The sequence below is a fragment of the Artibeus jamaicensis genome, unplaced genomic scaffold (assembly GCF_021234435.1).
Source record: "Artibeus jamaicensis isolate MK-2021 breed Jamaican fruit bat unplaced genomic scaffold, CSHL_Jam_final contig_685, whole genome shotgun sequence".
Classification (NCBI taxonomy): Eukaryota; Metazoa; Chordata; class Mammalia; order Chiroptera; family Phyllostomidae; genus Artibeus; species Artibeus jamaicensis.
In genome coordinates this window covers 3,458,116-3,480,121 of record NW_026521924.1, presented here as the reverse complement: position 1 = coordinate 3,480,121, position 22,006 = coordinate 3,458,116, and the positions used below count along the sequence as shown (strand labels likewise).

The window sequence follows — 22,006 nt, the reverse complement described above, 5'->3', positions numbered from 1 at the left end:
ATTCCATTGTATGAATATTATCTCATTCTGTTGATTCATTCATCAGCTGATGGACATTTGGGCTATTTCTATATTTTAGCTATTATGAATAATGCTGCCATAAATATCTAAGCACAAGTTTTTGTGTGGACATACCATTTCAAATCTTTTCGCAACATACCTCCAGGTGTGGAACTGCTGGATCATACAATAACTCCATGTTTAATTTTTCTAAGTTACGGCCAGACTGTTCTCCAAAGTGGCTACACCATTATACATCCCCACCAACAATACATGAGAGTTGCATATATTGCTAACACTTGTTCATCTTTTTTATTATAATCATCTTGGTAGATTTGAAGTAATAGCTAATGGTGGTTTTGATTTGCATTTCCCTAATGACTACTGATGTTGAGTATCTTTTCATGTACTAATTAGTTATCTATAATCTTTTTTGCAGAAATGTCTATTCAAATCCCTTGCTCATATTTTGTCTTATTATTATTGTTGGGCTGTAAGAAGTCTCTATATAATTTGAATACAAATCCCTTACCAAATACATGATTCACAAATACTTTTTCTTACTCTGATGGTTGGTTGTCTTTTCACTTTTTGATGATATCCTTAGAAGCACCAAAGTTACTGATTTTGATGGTCTTATTTACCTACTTTTTGTTTTGTTACTTGTGCTCTAGGGGTCACAGCTAAGAAACCATTGCTTAATCAAAGGTCATGAAGATGTACTCCTAAGATTTCTTCTAAGAAATTTATAGTTTCACCTCTGACATTTCGGCCTCTGATGAACACTGAGTTAATTTTTTTGTGTGGCGCGAAGTTAACAGTCCAACTTCATTATTTTGCATACACACATCTACCTGGCTCAAGATCATCACTGACACTGTTTATCCAGTTGTACATTTTTCCTGGGAAAATTTTTACTTTGTGTATATGTGTGGTGTGTATATGTGTATATAATATTGTTAACTTTTATTTACTTTCTTCTTCTTTTAAAGATTTTATTTATTCATTTTTAGAGAGGGGAAGGGAGGAGAAAGAGAGGGAGAAGAACATCAATGTGTGGTTGCCATTCATACACCCACAACACAGGCATGTGCCCTGACTGCAAATCGAACCAGTGACCGTTTGGTTCGCAAGCTGGTGCTTGGTCCACTGAGCCACACCAGCCAGGGCTAATATTGCTAAATTTTTAATCCTAAAAGAATATTTAAGAATTCCTGAAGCTGTATGTATGGGTGATATCAGTCTGTACTTTTCCTTGCTTGTAATATCTTTGTCAGATTTTGATACTGAGGTTATCCTTGCCTCAAAAAAAATGGCTTGAAAAGCATTCCCTCTGCCCTTGGTTTTTCTAAACCAATCAGTTTAAGATTGTATAATTTCTACCTTAAATGTCTGGTATAATACACCAGTGAAGCCATGTGGGCATGAAGTTTTCTTTGTGAGAAGATTTTAATTATAAATTCAATTTCTTGAATATGTATATAGTTATTCCAATTTTCTGTTAGATTTTCTAAGCTGCTTTTTTCAAGAACTTATAAATTTCATCCAAGTTGCTGAATTGACTGTATTCAACTGTAAAGTCATTAATATCAACTTATCACTCATTTAATGTTTATAGGATCTGTGATCCTGCATTGCTGTTCCCTTTTCATTATTGATAATAATTTCCATTTTTTGTTTCTTTCCTGATTATTCTTTTTAAGGATCTATGATTTTCATTATTTTTTTCAAAAAGAAAACACAAGTTCTGACTTTGTTGCTTGTTCTCTATTTTTATTTTCTATTTTATTATTTTTACTTTTGATTATTTTGAATCCATTATTCTTAAAACTTCTGAAGAAGGAAATTCAGCTCATTTATTTTAAACATTTTTTGCTACTATATGCATTTAAGGAATATACTTTTCCTTTTAACATTTTCATTGTCCTATAAATTCTGGTATGTTTTCATTATCATTCTATTTAAAATAATTTACAGTTTCTCTTGGTGAGTACTACTTGTGAACTTGAAAAGTGACTTATTGAGTATAGTCTTCTATAAATACCACTTTGGTCAAGTTGGATCACAGTGTTGTTGTTCATATACTTACTAATTTTTATTTTACTTACTTATAACTGAGAGAGATGTTAAGATTTCCAATGATGATTGTAGAATTGTCTATTCCCCTCTGTAGTTCTCAATTTTTGCTTCATTTATATTACCAGATACATATGCATTTAGAAATTTTGTTTAAGATGGATTTATCTCACATTTCCTGTATCAGACATTAATGCAGCCACATTAGTTTTCTTTTGTTTAGTGCCTGTTCATATGATAAATATTCTCTCCATAATTTTACTACTAATTTTGTTTGAATCTTTATATTTAATGTACATTTCTTTAAAAAAACATGTAACTGGGTATTCCTTTTTTCTTTTTTTTTTGGTCTGGACATCTTTGCCTTTTAAATCTAGTATTTATTTTAATCATATTTAATATAATTTTTGATACACTTGAGTTTACATCTTTTGGTATTTGCTGTCTGTATGTTCTTGGTTTTTCTCTTCTTTTCCTGACCATTTTTGGCGTGAGAAATTTGTAGTACCTCTTTGTACATCTTGTACTGTTTTTTTTTTAGTTATAATATTTTGTTATATTTAAAGTTGTTACTTTAGGAATTAAATAAGCATCCTTAACTTATCACAAACTATCTCATGAGCAATGTAAGAACCTTACAGTTATAATTTTTAATGCACATAATTTAGACCATTTGTTCCAGAGGTCTCTTTAGTTTCCTGAATGTATCTTCCTCCCTGTGGTTAGGTCTGGATAACTTTTATTGACTGGTTCTCCAGTTCACTAAGCATATTTTCCACTCCAGTCTCCTGTTAAGCCTATCAAATAAATTTTATTTCTTTTTTTAATATATTTTATTGATTATGCCATTCCAGTTGTCCCATTCCCCCTTCATTCCCCTTTACTCTGCACACCCTCTCCCACCCACCTTCCCCCCCTTTAGTTCATGTCCATGTGTCATAAGTTCTTTAGCTTCTAGATTTTCCACACTACTCTTGCCCTCCCCCATTTTCTCCCCACTGTCTATGCTACTTATTCTCTGTATCTTCTCCTCCTCTCTCCTCCTCCCACTCCCCTGTTGCTAATCCTCCATGTGATTTCCATTCCTGTAGCTCCACTCCTGTTTTAGGTGTATGCTTAGTTTGCTTTTGTTTTAGGTGTGGTTGTTAATAACTGTGAGTTTGTTGTCCTTTCACTGTTCATCTTTTTTATCTTCTTTTTCTTAGTTAAGTCCCTTTAACATTTCATATAGTAAGGGCTTGGAGATGATGAATTCCTTGAACTTGACTTTATCTGAGCAGTACCTTTATCTGTCCTTTCATTCTAAATGAAAGCTTTGCTGGACAGAGCAATCTTGGATGTAGGTGTTCAGATTTCATGACTTGGAATACCTCTTTCCAGCCCCTTCTTGCCTGTAAGATCTCTTTTGAGAAATCAGCTGACAGTCTGATGGGAACTCCTTTGTAGGTGACTGTCCCCTTATCTCTTGCTGCTTCTAGGATTCTCTCCTTCATTTTAATCTTGGCCAATGTAATTATGATGTGCCTTAGTGTGTTCCTCCTTGGGTCCAACTTCTTTGGGACTCTGAGCTTCCTGGACTTCCTAGAAGTCTATTTCCTTAGCTAGATTGGGGAAGTTCTTTATTATTTGTTCAAATAAGTTTTCCACTTGTTGCTCTTCCTCTTCCCCTTCTGGTACCCCTATAATTCAGATGTTGAAACGTTTAAAAATGTCCTGGAGGTTCCTAAGCCTCTCCTCACTTTTTTGAATTCTTGTTTCTTCGTTGTTTTCTGTTTGGTCATTTTTTCTTCCTTCTGGTCCACTCGGTTGATTTGAGTCCCAGTTTCCTTTCCATTAGTATTGGTTTCCTGTGCATTTTCCTTCATTCCACTTAGTGTAGCTTTCATTTTTTCATCTAACTTACGACCAAAATCAACTATTTCTGTGAGCATCCTGATCACCAGTGTTTTGAACTATGCATCTGATAGGTTGCCTATCTCTTGGTTGCTTAAAAGTATTGGCTTTGGGGCTTTGATTTGTTCTTCTGATTGGGCCATTTTTGGTCAGGTTGCACCTGTTATGTATGAGGGGCAGAGCCTTAAGTGTTCACCAGGGTGGGGCAACCCATGTCACTGGGTTGTGACACTATATGTGGGGGCGGAATCAGAGAGGGAGCAATGGTGTTTGCTCCACTTTCTCTCGAATTTTAGTCCCCTCTGCTACTTCCCACAAGCCAGCACCTTTTCAATTGGTGCTTTTAGGCTTTATTTCCCATCACTGAGGCCCTGGGGTGTGCGGTGTGTCTTGCTGCCCATTTTTGCCTACTTTATCTGCACACGAATGTGTGACCCTGGTAAGCCCCACGCCGCCTGCACTCCCGCTGTCTGGCTGCCACTGCCTTTTCCTACCACGATCCCTCTCCACCAGCTGCCAACTCTGCCCCTCTTACCGGTCTGGTTAAATGGTTGTTGGGCTTCTGTACAGTTCAATTTTCTGTTTATTCTGGTTGTGTTTTTGTTTCTAAATCTTTGTTGTCCTTAAACTTGGTTGTGCGGGGAGGCACACTATTTCCACCTACGCCTCCATCTTGGCTGTAAATTCAATTTCTGATGTATTATTTTTCAGTTATATCATTTCCATTTTTCTATTTATAATTATCATAAGCACTTGATTATCCTTCTCTGCTAATCCCAACATTTGGGTAATCTGTGGGTAAACATTGCTCGACTAGTTTTTCTCTTAAGTATAAATCAAATTTTCCTGCTTCAGGGGACTGAAATTTTATTGTATGACATACACTGCATATAGAAGGACAGTAAGTAATATTTAAAATAAATAGTACTTACCCTAAAAAAATAACAAGCCCCTTCCTCTAGGCTAGTACTGAGTCTATGTAATCTCTAGTTGAGCTGCTTCTGGGCTTTGTGGTAGTTTTAGATGAAGTTCATTATTAGCTAATATTCTGAAGTCTGAGTTAGTAATTTCTCTTAAGCAAAGTCTGGGATCTGAGCCCTAGTGAAACTCTGGAGTCTTCCTTACGTCTTTATAGTCCGGCTGCCAGCATTGTGAACATGAGGGATTTCTCTTTGTTTACAGTGTTGCTTAGATGATCTCTGTGCCTAGATAGCTAGCCCCAGCTTTCCATGTCATAGCATCTGTCTCTCTGTAGTCCTGCTCTGCCTCCAGTGTCTCTTTGGCCATTGTCATGCATTTGGTAAAAATCCTAAACATTCTGACAAGTCACTCTCAGTTCTTTGCCTTGCTCCAAGCCTTTGGTGTGCTCACTTCAATATTTGGAGAAGAACTGATGGCGGGTGCAAGACTCATCATCGTGTGTCTGCGACTTCTGGGGATTTTAATCTATCACACCAGCTGATAAATAGTTCGTTAAAAGCTTGGTTGGTTTCTCTTTATACTTGTCTATATCAGTTTTACTCCCCTTTCTACTGCTCTGCCAGGAATGAAGAAGTGGCATTTTTCTCCCAGAGGGAAGGCTCTTCTTTTTCTAGAATTTAGTTAATTTACGTTTTTCAGCATATTTCTAGGTTTTTCAGGTGATTTAAAAAATCTTTAATTTTTATAGTTTATTCAACTCATTCTCATTGTTGGGAGTAGAAGCAGTAGTATCCTGTGACTTACTTCATCCTAATTGGAAGTGGAATTTTCTTTCTCACTTCTTTTTATCTCCCCTATAGCTCATGTTTTATATAGTCATGTACTACATAATGATGTTTTCTGGTCAATGACAAACCACATATACAATGGTGGTACCACAAAAGCATAATGGTACTCAAAAATTCCTATCACAGACCCTGGCTGGATAGCTCAGTTGGTTAGAGTGTTGTCCTGATACAGCAAGGTTGTGGGTTCAATCCTTGGTCAGGTCACATATAAGAAGCAACCAGTGAATCTATCAGTAAGTGGAACAATAAATTAATGTTTCCTTCTCTCTCATCAATAAATTTTAAAAAATTAAATTCCTATCACTAGTGATGTCATAATCATCTTAACGTCATAGTGCAATGCATTACTCATATATTTGTACTGATGCTGGTGTAAACAAATGTACTCCACTGGCAGTTGTATATAAAAGTATGGCACATAAAGTTATATATAGTACATAACATTCAATAATGGTAATAAATACTAGTTTACATATATACTATTCTAGACATTTTATTGTTATTTTAGAGTGTACTCTTTTTACTTATACAAGTGTTGCTGTAAAGCAGTATGCTATGATACAGTACCAGAGCCTCATCATACATCTTGTGTTTATAGCATCACTTGATTGCATCATTTTCTCTTTTACTTGATTTATTCATGTTACTTTATGAATTTAGTGTAACTTTTAAACATTTTTTTAAAGATTTTATTTATTTATCTTTAGAGGGGAGGGGAAGGGAAGGAGAGAGGGAGAGAAATATCAATGTATGGTTGCCTCTCGTGCATCCCCTGCTGGGAACTGGCATACAACCCAGGCATGTGCCCTGACTGGGGATCGAACCACAACCCTTTGGTTCGCAGGCCCACACTCAATCCACTGAGCTACACCAGCCAGGGCGAATTTAGTGTAACTTAAGTGTACGGTGGTTATAAATTCTATAGTAGTGAATAGTATGTTCTGGGCCTTCACATTCACTCACTCACTGACACACCCAGAACAACTTCCAGTCCTGTAAGCTCCATTTATAGCTATACCAATGTACTATTTTAAAATCTTTTATAATGTATTTTTACTGTGCCTTTTCTATATTATGTTACACAATTGCCTGGAGTATTCAGTCAGTAACATGCTATACAGGTCTGTAGTCTAGGAGGAGCACTGGGCTATCCCATATAGCCTAGTATATACACACACACACATATACAACTATGGAATCGCCTAAAGATACATCTTACACAACATGTCCCCCAGATTTAAATGGTGCATGACTGTATTTAAATAAGTCTTCCACCTATGGCTTTATTTGAGAGGTAAGTTAAGTCTCCTAAAAAGCTCCCAGAAATCTCATCTGTGCTATTCCTTCTACATGAACATTTACTGAGAATTTTCTTAAAGCCCCAGAAACTATCTTCATAAAAATGAAACATGGTAGATACACTGGGATCATAAAAATCCTACAGAAAAATTAAATAGCAACTATCTGCTTATGTAATCTGACATGTAGAATTTCAAGTTTTGCAGATTGGAAGCAAATACCTATGGGTAAAGAGCATAACATGTACAATATCCATAATATAGAGAAGGTATCTATAATATATAAAGAACTTAATGGTGGTCCTGTCATCTATACTCAGACACACATGATTTTGCTTCCTTGTTCCTATCATACCGAATCCCAGGAAGGACTTAAGGCACGGTAAGGTAGTTCTGATTCACACCTTCCAGATGAGTCCACTGAGATGCAGAGAAGCGGAGCGATCACACCAAGTCAGTCTCTCAGTGCTCAGTGAGTGGGTGGAAGGACAACCCAGGTTCCAACTTCCTGGCACCATATCCATTCCAATACTTGTTCACTTCAACTTCAAGGCCCAAAGAACTAGTCAAATAACTAGTCAAATATGCCATACTATCCAAGGGTAACATTTAATGTTTTATTTGAGAATAATTTCAAAACTATAGAATAGTTCAAGGAACACCCATACATCCTTTACCCAGGTTCCATTTTGCTCCATTTGCTTTTTAATTTGCTATCCGCCCATTCATCTGTGTATCCATATAACTTTTTGTCTGAACCATCATGAAGATACTGCATATATTAATGGCCCTTTAATCCTAGGTACTTCAATTTGTATTTCCTAAGAGTAGGGGTATTTCCTTACATAACACAGTGCAGTTATAACAAATATAACAATGAAAAGTGTTAACTTTTCACCATTTATATTCTAATTTTGTAAACTGACCTAACAATTTCATTAATTTAGGTTTTTCTGGCATATTTTCTAGCATATATTCTTCCTCCTGGCTACGATCCAGGCTAGAATCAGTACTGTATTTAGTTGTATACTCTGTAGTATTGTTTAATCTGGTACATTTCTTCAGCCTTTTTCTTTTTCACATTGACTTTTTTTAAATCTTCACTTGAGGATATGTTTATTGATTTGAGTGAGAGAGAGAGAGAGAAAAACATCAATGTGAGAGAGAAATATTGATTGGTTGCCTTTGGTGTGGACCCCAGCCAGGGATCAAACATGCAATCTAGGTATGTGCCCTGACCAGGAATCGATCCTGCAAACTTTTGGTATATGGTACAATGCTCCAACCATGCACTTGATGTTTTGGACATAGCATTAATATTTTTAAGAATATAGTTGACCCTTGGACAACACGGGGATTACGGGCACCGACATTCCATGTAGTCAAAAATCTGTATATAACTTTGATTCTTCAAAAACTGAATTACTAATGGCCTACTTTTGACTTTACCAGTGAAGCCTTACTGATAACATACTCAATTAACATATATTTTGTATGTATATGTTACATACTATATTCTTACAATAAAGTAAGCCAGAGAAAAGAAAATGTTATTATTAAGAAAATCATAAGAAAATCATTTACTATATTTATTTTTTTTAAATCCACATATAAGTGGACCACATAGTTCACACCCACATTGTTCAAGGACACCTGTATAGACTCTACTCTTTTTTCTTTCTTAACAGAATGTTCCTCATTTTAGATTTGTCTGATGTTTCCCTGTGATTAGATTCAGGTTATGCACTTCCAGATGGGTTACAACCAAAGTAATGTTTGTGTCTTCTCAGGTTATCACATCCAGAGACATGTGATGTCCATCTGCCCCTTAATGATGACACTAATTCTGATCACACAGTCAAGTTGTTGCCTGGGTTCTCTATTATTCTCTCCAGGAGCTAGTAAGAAATCTGTTGGGAGATATTTTAAGACCACAAAATAGCATGCTCCTTTCCAAGGATAAATTTTTATAATAGTATTTTTCACTATTGCTATAAAAAGTGGCCTCTACATAGTAAAAGAAACCTTCATTTCATTTATTATACTTGAATAAGTTCCATGCCAGTTTTAACATCTGTTTTTATTACAGTAGTCCATGTACACTCAGTATTTATTAAAACAGTTCATTAATTGCTATCTGGGTAGGATATAGGCACCTGATTTTTAAATCCAACTGTTATCAGTGCCCTAATTTTTGTTCAATGAAAAGAAATATCTTTAATTATGCTATAGAAATTAGATGATGTAATTGAACAAATGTTCTATAAAAAAAAAGAAACTTGTAAAAGAACCTACCTCTATTTACTCAAATTATACATGAATTTTGGTTATAATGATATTGATTATTATCCAGCATTTTTAAGCAGTGTAATTTTGAGGACAGCTTTAATTCAAGGCTTTAACTTAGATTAAATACAGTTAGCTTATGTAAAATGTTTCAATGGCCTGGTGGCTTTAATTTCTGAGTTTGCTAACAAGCACAAAAGGTAATTTTTAGAAAGCAGGAAATATGGAAAAGAAAAACTGTTTAGAAATAGTTTGGAAATTATTGGGTTGGGTTTTTTTTTTTTTTTTTTTTTTTTTTAGATTTTAGCTTTTAAGATGCTTCCTTTCTCATTTTACTACCATGGCTCTCAACATTATGTGAAAGCATGTTTTACAAACCAGTCATTCTGCTGAACAGATATGCCACTAATTCAACAATTCTTTCATAGAAGTCAGGGGACTGGGGAATAGACAAAAAGAATATGAAGTTTGTTATAGTCCCCTTTGTCTTTTGAGCCCAGCTTCTCATCTATAACTTTGTCTTACTTGCAATGCAATAAAACTCCAGCCTGTATGAAAGAAGAGATGGGTTTTATTTATTTATTTATTTATTTTTTGATCAATAGAATTTGGCAGCCAAAGCATTAGTGTTTGGGTTTGTTGTTTTTTTTTTAAGCATTTGTAGCCACAGGCTCAAAGGAGGAAGAAAGGGAGAGGGATTAACTTTCTGCAAAGAAGGTCAAAAACATAATTTACAAATGAAGCAAGAGGAGCAGCTGTATCTATTGGCCTAGTCAAGACTACCAGCTGGAGAATTTACCAGCAATATGAAAACCATGTCCACCAGATGTCAAGTAATGCAACTGGAGGCCAAACATCTTTGGCTCAATGCAGTACTCTCCTCTCTACCACCCATACTTCATGTTAAATAGTAAGGTATCTTCCACAGGCCACCAGCAGGGATAACAAGAACATTTCCATGCAAGGGACTTAATAACATGATTGTACAACACCAGACTGGTTTCAGTACTGAAGTCCACCTCACACAATGTTCTTTGGTTAAAAAATAATTTTGACTTGTAAGGACTGAGAAAAACATAAATGGTTGCACACCATCTTTGTGCAAAGATTCTTATGGCTTATCGGACATTTTATATTTTGGATCCATTTTGTCATTGGGAAGAAAAGAATGTACTGAAAACACTTGAATAACCATTTTCCACTCATTCCTACACCCGTGTTATTCAATACAGTACCACTAGGCACATATGGTTATTTAAAAGTAAACTAAGTAAAATATAAAAATTCTTTTCCTTGGGCATACTAGCCACATTTCAAGTACTTGATAGCCATGCGCAGCTAGTGGCTATCCTTTTGGATAGTACGATAGAGATATAAAACATTTCCAGTATCACAGAAAATTCTGTTAGACAGTGTTGCTCTAAACCTATAAATCACCTTTAAAATAAAATGGGCAGTTATTATTCCCTTCTCTAAATACTATGAAATAAAGCAATCTTTATGCATTCATTCTCTTATAAAATAAGTTTACTAATACAATATAAATCTTGAACAAGGTGAGGGAGACACAGAGGAGAGGCGCTCAGTAACAGTTTCACGAATGTGAATTGCTGCCTGTCTGATGAGATCTTTCTGTGACAGAGACCCGCTTGCTGACAATGTACACAGGAGTCTGGATGGGCGTTATATGACAAATAAGCAATAAACTATTCTCTCTTACATGTATCATTAATTTATGATGCCACCTCTATCAGACAGTTTATACCAGAAGTTTCCTTACTTATATTACCAAATGTGCAAAATAAATCATGCCCTTTAAAAAAGAGGCTGCTGAACTTCACAGCTTTACAAATGAGTTACTTTAATGCCATGTAAAGATCATATGCCACAGCTGTTTCTAAAAACTTTATGAAAAAGAAAAACAAGAGGCCAGTGTAATAAAATCCACAAATTATGTTTCTTACTCCCAGCTTCAACCATCATGAGTGCGGGGATATCAAGCAACTCAGGAGGTGATGTGTGGATGTCTATGTGATCATTGTGACTCACTGAGGGACGTGTGCCATGGGCACGTGACACACAGCGACAGACCCCTGACTCTGCCTATGAGGACACTACGCCAGGGTGTGCCAGAACACGCTGGAGCACAAGCCAGGTGGTACCCACAGGCCTGTCAGCCACCTCTGCCCGCATCCGTACAGCATGTAGTCCAGGCACTTGGCTTTCTTTACCTGGGTTTTCTTTATCTATTCCAACACTCCTTGCAAAAGCACTTCATCCTGATAGCCCATCAGCTTCACTCCCATTTTCTCTTCTCGACCCCAGTTTCCTCTTTTCCAATTATTCACAGTGGACAAAGAAAAACAAGTTTTTTCTACTCCTCTCTGCTCCATCATCAAGTGTAAAAGACCTACTGTTTATTTTTTGGGAATCATCAACTCTACTTCATCAGATTCTCATAAAGATCACAAAGTTACTTCCTAAGAGAGGCTGAGAAAAGTCATTTGTATCACCCTAGCCTGTTAGAAATTCATGCAATGGCTGCAAGGATTTCAGGTTATGCCCCAGTTTTCCCGCTTACCTTGGCTTTCCCGTCCTGCGCTGACATATATCCGACACACATACTCTCTGTCGTGTGGCTCCACAGAAATTCCACTGCCATGGAAGAGAACACAAATAGGCACATTCAGATCACAGATGGAAAATAAATCTTTGCTTTTTAATAGAACAGTTAAAGATAGCTTTATACTTAACACACTCAGTTTCCTACTTTCCATTTGCTCCTTCGTAAATGTCAAGATGATTTAGTACCCAAAAGTGTGTAACGCCATTTATTGTGAAATGAAAATTGTAATTTTTTCTTGTCAAAACTTATGATTATTATATGTAAAATAAGTGCTCTTCTGTTTTAAACTTGTAACATTAAAGACATACACGCACACACACACGTACAATATACAATGACTTAATAAATGTAATACTCCATAACGTAGTTTCCTTTAAAACACACAACACGTACATCTTGGTTTCTAAATACCATTGTGCATGAAAAGGAACAAGGATTCCTTGGAGAAATGTTAACTCCAGGGCTGGGACAGAGAAAATATAAAATTCATCTGGAACACCTTGTTGTGCCAGAAAGTAAAAAGGTGCTCAAAGAATGATGAGGACTTAACAAAAGGACCAGGTGTCAGCTTGAAGGGGCTCCCACTGGCCAAATCTATGTCCATCTAAGTACCAAAATAAATAATAGTAATGAAGTATCAACACTGAACATGATAAGAACCAGCAAACTCATACCAATGCAAACAAATGAGTAAGTAAACAGGGGAGAAGAGAAAGTTCTTCCTTGCAGCACTTCACCAAGTAACAAATATAGACACAATAAGAGCTAGCAGACCATCATGGTTGCTAAAAACTAGCTGGTAAAAATTTTAAAAAAGACAAGCTATTTCCGAGGTCTCGGGATAATCTCTTCACGGGACTTCCGCCAAGATGGAGGCATAGGTGGATGTGCGGTGCCTTCTCACACAACCAAGTTTAGAGACAACTAAATATCAGCAACAGAAAACACAGCCAGAAAATGGAAAATTGAACTTTTTGGAAGTCCGTTAACAACAAATTCTTCAGCCTGACCGGTAAGGGGCGAAACCAGCGGCTGGTGAGGGGTTGCACAGGAGGACTCGGTCAGATGGACTCAGGCGCGGAATCCAGGCGCAGGGTTGGACCTAGTGAGCGACCGAGCGAGCAACCAGGCGAACGACCACGAAGGAGACAGCGGGGAAGCGGTGCTGCGTGTTGACTGTGGTCGCCCATTTGTGCGCAAGCGGACGGGCGAGGGAGTGGGCGGTTGGACCAGGGCCCCGGCGGTCCCCGTGGCAAGTGGCGGTGGAGAGCGCCGCCATTTCCCCGCTCTGACCACGCCCCCACATACAGCGTCACAACCCAGCGACCTGGGAGTCCAAGGCACCGCTTCTCACACTTAAAGGGCCAGAACAGACCAAAAATGTCGCAAGTTCTCAAAGCCCCAGAGCCCATAGATCTAAGCGATGAAGAAATAGCAAAACTCTCAGACGCACAGTTTAAAACACTGGTCATCAGGATCCTCACAGAACTGGTTGATTATACCGAAAAATTAGACAAATATATGAAGGCGAAACTAATTGAAATGAATGGAATTGCACAGGACACCAATAGCAATGAAAAGGAAACTGGGACTCAAATCAATGGAGTGGACCAGAAGAAAGCAAATAATGGCCAAACAGAAAAGAGTCAGGAAGCAAGAATTCAAAGAAATGAGGAGAGTCTTAGGAACCTCCAGGACATCTTTAAACGCTCCAACATCCGAATTATAGGGGTACCAGAGGCAAACTTATTTGAACAAATAATAAAGGAGAATTTCCCCAATCTGGCAAAGGAAATACACTTCCAGGAAATCTAGGAAGCTCAGACAGTCCCAAAGAAGTTGGACCCAAGAAGGAACACACCAAGGCACATCATCATTACATTAGCCAAAATTAAAATGAAGGAGAGAATCCTAGAAGCAGCAAGAGCTATGGGGACAGTCACCTACAAAGGAGTCCCCATCAGACTGTCAGTGGATTTCTCAAAAGAGACCTTATAGGCAAGAAGGGGCTGGAAAGAAGTATTCCAAGTCATGAAATCCAAAGACCTACAGCCAAGATTGCTCTATCCAGCAAAACTTTCATTTAGAATGGAAGGACAGATCAAGTGCTTCTCAGATAAGATCAAATTCAAGGAGTTCATCATCACCAAGCCCTTATTATATGAAATGTTAAAGGGACTTATCGAAGAAAAAGAAGTTAAAGAAACATGAACAGTGAAAGGACAGCAAACTCACAGTTATTAAGAACCACACCTAAAACAAAAGCAAACTAAAAGGACAGCTAGATCAGGAGTGGAAACATAGAAATGAAGATCTCAAGGAGGGTTAGCAACAGGGGAGTGGGAGGAGGAGATGGGGGGAGAAGGTACAGAAAATAAGTAGCATAGACAGTAGATAGAAAATAGATGGGGGGGCAAGAATAGCATGGGAATATATAGAATCTAAAGGACTTGAGACACATGGTCATAAACTAAAGGGGGGGGGTAATGGTGGGGAAGGGGGGTAGGGTGGAGGGGAATGAAGGGGGGAATAGAACAACTGTAACAGCATAATCAATAAAAAATTTTAAAAAAAAGATAATCTCTTCACAAAATTCTATTAAATACAAAGAGGGAAAATTTAATGTCAGTTGACTGCATAGAAAGCTGATGGACTCCATTTTAACCAAATATTCCAAGCCATCATCACCAAGTAAGAGACAAATCAACACAATGTGCCTCCTGATAAGACACCCTGAGACTGGCCAATACTTTTATGGTATGCTTGCCAAAAATGCAGAACCAGAATTGCATGAGGAAGCAGCACACAAATCCGATATAAGAATACTACTAATTAACTGGTTTGAACTCTTCAAAAATGTCAAAGTCAACAAATACAAAGAAAGTTGACAAACTATTTCTATTTAAAGAAGACATGATAATTAAATGCAACCTGTCATCCTAGATTGGACCCTGGTCTAGGGGGTGGGGGATGTTATGAGGGACATTACTGAGATAATTAATGGAGTTTAAAAAGGGACTATGGATTTGATAACAGTGTTGTTTCAATGTTAAATTCATGATTTTGGTATCTGTATGTGATTACTTAGAAGAATGGCCTTGTTCTTAATAAATACACACTGAAATATTAGGAGTAAAGACCCCTGGAATCTCCATCTTGGTCTCAAATACTTTAAAAAAATATGTGCATGACTAAATGGATGAGCGTGTGTGTCTATGTGTGTGTACGCCTGAAGGAAAGATGAAGGGAAAGAGGGAGTGAGGATGGAAAAACAAATGGGGAAAACAAAAACAGTGGATGATCTGGGTAGAGAAACCATGGATGTCCCTTGTACTTTTCTCACAACTTTTCTGTAAGTTTGAAATTATATGTGAATTAAGTCACAAAAAAGAAAAATTCACAGATATGCAGAGATATACATAAAACTTTGTCACCTTCAAGTACATACTTTCAAAATTCTGAGTTTTTTAAAAGGCATTTTTTAAAGTTTTGAGGCACTTCTCCAACAAAAATTCCAAAAGTCCCTGATAATAAAACTGCATTGCTCAACACTAAACCCTCTGGGGCCCAGGCCATCCATCTGTTTATATCTCTGAGCTAATTAAGCCTGAAGACAAGTGTTTGAGTTGAGACACAACTGTGGGATCAGTGATCCTAGACTCTGAGGGCTTTGCCAGACATGTGGGGAAGAAAGGAGCAGTAAGGGACAAAACTGAGTTCCTCAGATATGTGGCTCATTCCCTCATCATTAATTAATTATCAAACCTGCCAACCTGCTAAACAGACGCTCTGCTAAAGAGTGCTGGGAAACAGTGTCACGCAATGAAGCGAGTTCTCTTCACCAGATGTTTTTTCTTCCTCACACATCTCCTTTGAACTTCAAAAATCTTAATGTCCAGAGCAAGGTCTGGGATATTCTAAATTGCCTAACAGAGCAAAGGCACTCAAGTCTTACTGAATTTCCCTAGAGTAATGAGAATGCAATTGTATTTATAAATACAAAGTTAAGACATTTCTGAAACTGTGACTTTTCCTTATGCCCCTAAATGTTAAAGTAGGAACTGCTCATGAATTAGCAAGAAACAAAAACAAAAACAAAAACAAAAACAAAAACAAAAAACCATGGACATGTAGTAAATCTAATCGTGAAAGTGAAGGATAAAAACATTATACTTTATTTCTTTTTAAAGACACAATTTTGATGATTTTAAACTGCATTATTCTAAAAATGTAGCCTGCTTTAAGAAATGTGATATATAAAACATTCAGACTTACAAAACAGAATAAATTGGGTATATTTATTGTCCACACTAAATATTTTTATAATGAATGCTTTTTTCATAAAGTTTACATTTTTATGAAATCTAAACTTTCATTTAGTCTAGAGTCTAAATCTAAACTCTAGATTTAGAGTTTAGGAGTCCTTAAAGAAAGTAATTTAATGTCTAGAAATTGAGTCTTCATTCTTTTCACAAGCGAAAAAACAAACAGAGGTGCATTGTATTGATACCAGCAATTCAAATAAGACACAGTGATCAATTCAGTATATACCTAGTTCAAGGTACATTGAGAAACTCAGCAGGAGTTGTCTACAACTTAAATTATAGAGTGATTTTGAAAAGAATCCTATTATATTTATTTTAGTGTATGTCTTAAGTTAACATAACAAATTACTTTTTGGTGGAGGGCTTCAGGGAAGCAGGACAGGGAACTAACACTCAGAATCTAGCATATGCTAGATACTATCTTTTGAAGAATTCAGCAAAGCCTGGAAGGGGGCACCTAATGATCACAGAAAGTATGTAACATGACTTATGTCATTTTAGTACATAAACAAACTGGACTTCAAACTGGACTTTAGGATTCCAAAACATATGATCTCCCATTGTTCTATTACTCTGAAATTGACTCAGGTTGAAAAGGATTTATAATTAGTGTTACATATTAAGAGGATCAGATTCCATACAAACACCAAAGGACCACAACATCAAACACAAATTCAACTTTTAAATATCTCCAAAGAAAAGCTTTTAAAACAATAACAAAATCCAGAGGTCATAAAAGAGAAGATCAATAAATGTGACTACATTAAAAAAATATTTACAGTATTTTCTTTGCCATGTGGGGGAAAAAGTCAACATATGAATGACAAACTAAGGAAATATTTGCAATCCATGGCATAGAAAAAGGGCATTTTCTTAATATATAAAGATCTGCTATAAATCAATAAAAGACAAATATCCAAAGATAAAGAAAAAATACGAACAACAAAAAAGTATATGAATGGCTCTAAAATACAAAAAGATGTTCTTCTACATTTCTCCTACTAAAAGAACTGCAAATTAAAACCACAAGATACCATTACTCAACTATCAGGTTATCATATATCAAAAGGTTCGAAATAACTTTTTCCCCCCCTCTGGGGGTGAAGAAACGAGCACTCTCATACAAGGATGGTAGGAGTATGGCCACCTGGAAATACATTCTTGTAACTTGTGGTAGTTATATGTCCCATAAGGTCACCATGAACAATTAACTAGAAAATATGGAGCTATTGTTCCTAAGAGAAATACAGCATGAGGTTCCTGCAAGTAATCTTATGTGGGATTCTGTTTAAAGACATCTTATTTAATGTGCATTTAAGTAATTCCTTATATGCAGTATTCTTTTATAATAAAATACTAGCCAAGAAGAGTTTAACATTTTCCTGATCTTGGATAACCTGCCCATGAGTTTCTGTGACCTTCAGCCTCATGATAATGCTGTCCCCTATGCTCTTTTTACTGGCAATCATCTCATGAAACCACAAATTGAACAACATTTCCAGCTTTTCCATGGCTTCATTAGGCACCATAGATGTTACTTCAGCAGTTTCTAAAGCAGCATACAGATCAGTGAATTTCCTCTTCCCTTTTTGGAAATACAGATAGTTGGTTCATTAACTTTGAACTCGTGGCCAACAGTACTGTACCTCCTGCCTGAATGAGTTTATCCCACATGCATATTTTCTACACAAGACACTTCCCCGCGGTAAGGGACACTAGACGGCAATTCAGGACTATGCCTAGGGTACATTTTTAAAGCAAAACCAGCAACAGAAAGCACAAAACTATGAAAGACGTGGCACAAATAGACCACAACAAGGTCACTTGTTTACAGTATGAAAGCTGAAACAAAAAGGCCTTGTTCACCTCAGCTGGGAATGTACTTGCAAGGTGACAAATTCTTCACCACTGTGCACATGCCCACAAATAACTGTGAAAGTGCCGAGACTATTAATTTTGAGATTACAAATAAATTTCAGCAAGTAATAAGATTTATATAAACTCTACAAATAATGAGCATTGACTGTAGTTATCAAAAGTGACATACACTACAATGCATTCTAAAGAGATGCATGTATATTTATGAAATAACATCTTTACAAAGATATTTACTGAGGTAGTTTTAATCAGGAAGAAACTAAAAATTAGTTTAATTGCCTATTAGTAGGAGCATATATGCATAATTATGGAACTCTATTTAATAAAATACTATGCAACAATTAAAAACAAAGGAGGTAGCTCTATATAGGTGATATGAAACCATCTACATTAACTATTTTACCACCTTTTTGACCGTGAACCAAAAAAAAAAGCAAAAGCAAACCCAAAAAGCCCCATATATTGTCACTTGGTACACATTTCTTTATAACTGAAATTTCATAAAATCATACCATTTTACTCACAATGCATTGGTTTATTCTATTGGGTTTCTTATATTCTACCTACCATATTAAAAAGATTATGCTTGTGACTCATTAAATTGATTTTAGACCTCATTAATACAACTTATTTCACTTTTGAAAAAACACTAATCTGCAAGTATATAGTTTATCTAAAATAAAAGGCAAAGTGGAGCCCTGGCTGGTGTGGCTCAGTTGGGTGGAGCATCATCCCGTATACCAGTCAGGACACATACCCAGGTTGCAGGTTTGATCCCTGGTGGGGACACATACAAGGCAACCAATCGATGTTTCCCTCTCACATCAATGCTTTCTCCCTTTCTCCCTCGCTCTGAAAGCAATGAAAAAAAGTCCTCAGGTGAGGAAAAAATAAACAGATATCTAGACAGATATAGAAATGGCAAGGTGGAGAACGATTAATATAGGATGTGTGGCCATTTTTGTGAAAGACAATGACAGCACACCATAGATGAACATGTTTGAAATAACATGGATCTCCCTGGAAGAATATCTTAGGAAACTAGCAAGAATGGCTGCTACTATACAGGGAACTGGTTGATTCAGAAAGCTGAGTGGAGGCTACCTATTTTTCACAATCTATTCTTTTTGAAACCTGAATTTTGCCTTATATTCATTCATTCATGTTCTATTTTTAAAAATGCCCCAAGGAATCTCAATTACCCTGTTACTCTATATTATCTATAAAGAATTAATTTCTTCCCTGTTGAGATTATGATATTCTGAGCTACTGAAATTTGACATAATGGTAATGGGATGTTAGTACTTTTTTGGCTCCTCATTTCATTAGTCTTTTGTGGCAAGGAAGCCTGGTGTCCCAAGACCAGAGTCAGCTGCAGGGGTTGTTATGGGAAGGAGGTTGGGTTGGGGGTCTGGGATGGGGGCAGGGAGACCTCTACTCTGCTGGCAGTCTGGATGGAGAAGACTAACTGCACTTCACAGAGCCAGGGGTGTTACAGGAAGGGGATGAGGCAAAAGCAGCAAGCTGGGGAGATGGAACCCACCTCAGTTCCCAGCTTCATTCTATTCTAAAGTTTCCTCGCAGGTGGCATTCTCTGCAGTCTTGGAGGCCTTCTTTTGTTTTGTTTTTTTCCCTTTTTCTGGGTTTTCCAACTTGCGGAACTCTGGAGGGGGGACTTTAGTTCTGCATCCTGAACCTTTACCTCAGACATGTAAAAGTCAGGCTCAGAGAGACCACTACTTAGTTACTCACATGTGGTCACTGGGCATTAGCAGAACTGTATTTTAAACTGGGCAACAAATTCACCCTCATTCTTAAAAAGAACATTATATAGTTGCAGCAGTTCATGTTTAGCACGCTCCAACACACCCACCTGGGCCTTCTTCTCATCTTCAAATGCTCTTAAAGTAAATGGCATGGCATCAAAATGCCTTTCAACTTCACTAAAAAAGGCACGTGAAGTTTTCATTTCTGACCATATTGTTTAGAAGGCTCTCTTTTGTAAAATGGTGGTTCTCTGTTCTACATCCTTGGCCTTGCCCTCTCCTGAGCTTGTGGTAGGCAGTTAGAAAGACACGAGTAGAGCAAGGATAATGGTCCAGGTACACAAGGTCAGCAGGACAGAAAACTACGGGTGCTTAGCAACAGGCAAAACTAGGAAAACGAGGACCTCGCCCCCAGGATAACCCCTAGCACATCGCTGGTCATGTGGCCTTCACCCTCCCCTTACCTTTTGTCCCCTGGTACGTTGCTAGTCATGTGACAGACCCCCTTGGAGGTGAAACAAGGAGCTGAAGAGTGGCCTCATGCCACTCCCATGTGGGCCTTGCCCAACCTCTCCCTTAGGCATTAACCAAGAGGGATCACATCTAAGCCTCTGCCGTGTTTCAGCTCCAGGCCCAGAAAAGTAGCAAAACCAGACAAGTGATGCCTTGGCTGACCTCAGGACTAGTTATACTGACTAATGACCACCTGCCCTGGCAGTGACCGATCAATGGAGACCATGACCCTGCAAGGACACACCTAGAAAGCTGATGAATATGCTGTTGAGATCCTCCCCTATGACTTCTCCTAGAGTCCCCACCCCTAAAAGCCCTTAGGGTGGAGGACCCAGTACTGCTCTTCCTCTTGGGAGCACACCCTTGTTTTACCCATCCCCCTCGTATCACCCCCCAGGCACATTACCTTTACCCTCCTCTCTCCCAACCTCCAAGTATCCCTTCTTTCGTTTCTACAAATTGTTCCCTGAGCCCATTTCTTCTACAGATCACTTCCTCTACCTCTATGACTTTCTAAATAAATTTTCTCTTATAGTATGAATCTTGTCTCTTAATTCTTTCTTAGCCAGAACTCAAGGACCAAAGTTGCTGAATCAAGGTCCAGTCTAAGGGCACCTGGTACTGCTTTTGCCACTGCGAACTAGCTGAATATAACAATTACTTCCACCACAGACCAAAGTACTCAGTTGGTGACGTCACCTCCCCATCTCATACTTGATCGTGAGCAGTTCCTTGGCAATAGTTTGCTCCTGCTACTTGTCTTTGCTCAGCATTTTTCTGGCACTATCACCTCTGCAGCCTCGTTCCCCTTAGCCGCCACGTCAGTCTCCCATCCTAGCCACAGGCTGTGACTGGAGCCCGCAGCATATATTTTTGATTGTCCTTCATGAGAATGCTGTATTATGATGTGAAACTTATCTGATGCTTTCAAACTGTTTCAGATCTCATAACTAAAATATGACCAAATCTTCTGAAGGAACATGAATAAATCACTACTTAAATTTACACTGAGCATGTTTTTCTCTCTCTTCCCTTCCCCTCTAAGATAAATAAATAAATCTAAAAATATGAGCCACATATTTAGGGCAAAAACTGCTATATTAAAAAAGAAGTCTAAACAAACAAGACAAATATTTATTTCCATCAGAAATTTAAAGTCAAAACCTTTTTAAGTTTTTATAAATGAGTAGAAAATATTTATTTGTCTCAAGGGTAAATTTTATCTCATAAAAACTTTCAAAACTCCTAACTAAAACCCAGCAAAAAGTAGAAAAAGTTTATTCAAATACAGTTGAAGAGAAAAATATTTCAGCAAAAGAATAGCATTTATTACCAGCAATGATATCTAGAAGTCTATAATTTGATTCTTGATTTTAGTGACTAAATCTGAAATTATTCCAATCACTAAAATTAAAATTAATGGTAACAGTATTAAAAATTATTTTAATAATAGTACAACAAACCAGGAAGATGCTACATCATAGTATCAGGACTTTTTCATTCTTAAATTCTTACTTATAGGAGGAGACCAGGAATTCAAGCAACACGCAGGGTAAAGGGATGGCCTGGAGTGACC

The 22,006-nt window shown here is 37.3% G+C and overlaps 1 protein-coding gene across 7 annotated transcripts in view; it reads right to left on the bottom strand.

The window, feature by feature from the left end:
- TASP1 (taspase 1) overlaps window positions 1-22,006 on the bottom strand; it is a 469,517-nt gene that overhangs the window by 170,215 nt on the left and 277,296 nt on the right. For all 7 annotated transcript variants that reach the window (XM_053671048.1, XM_053671050.1, XM_053671047.1 and 4 more), the window contains one exon: window positions 11,904-11,977. In XM_053671048.1, the coding sequence (XP_053527023.1) occupies window positions 11,904-11,977 (74 nt within the window). Of the gene's footprint in view, window positions 1-11,903; window positions 11,978-22,006 lie in introns of those variants that run through there.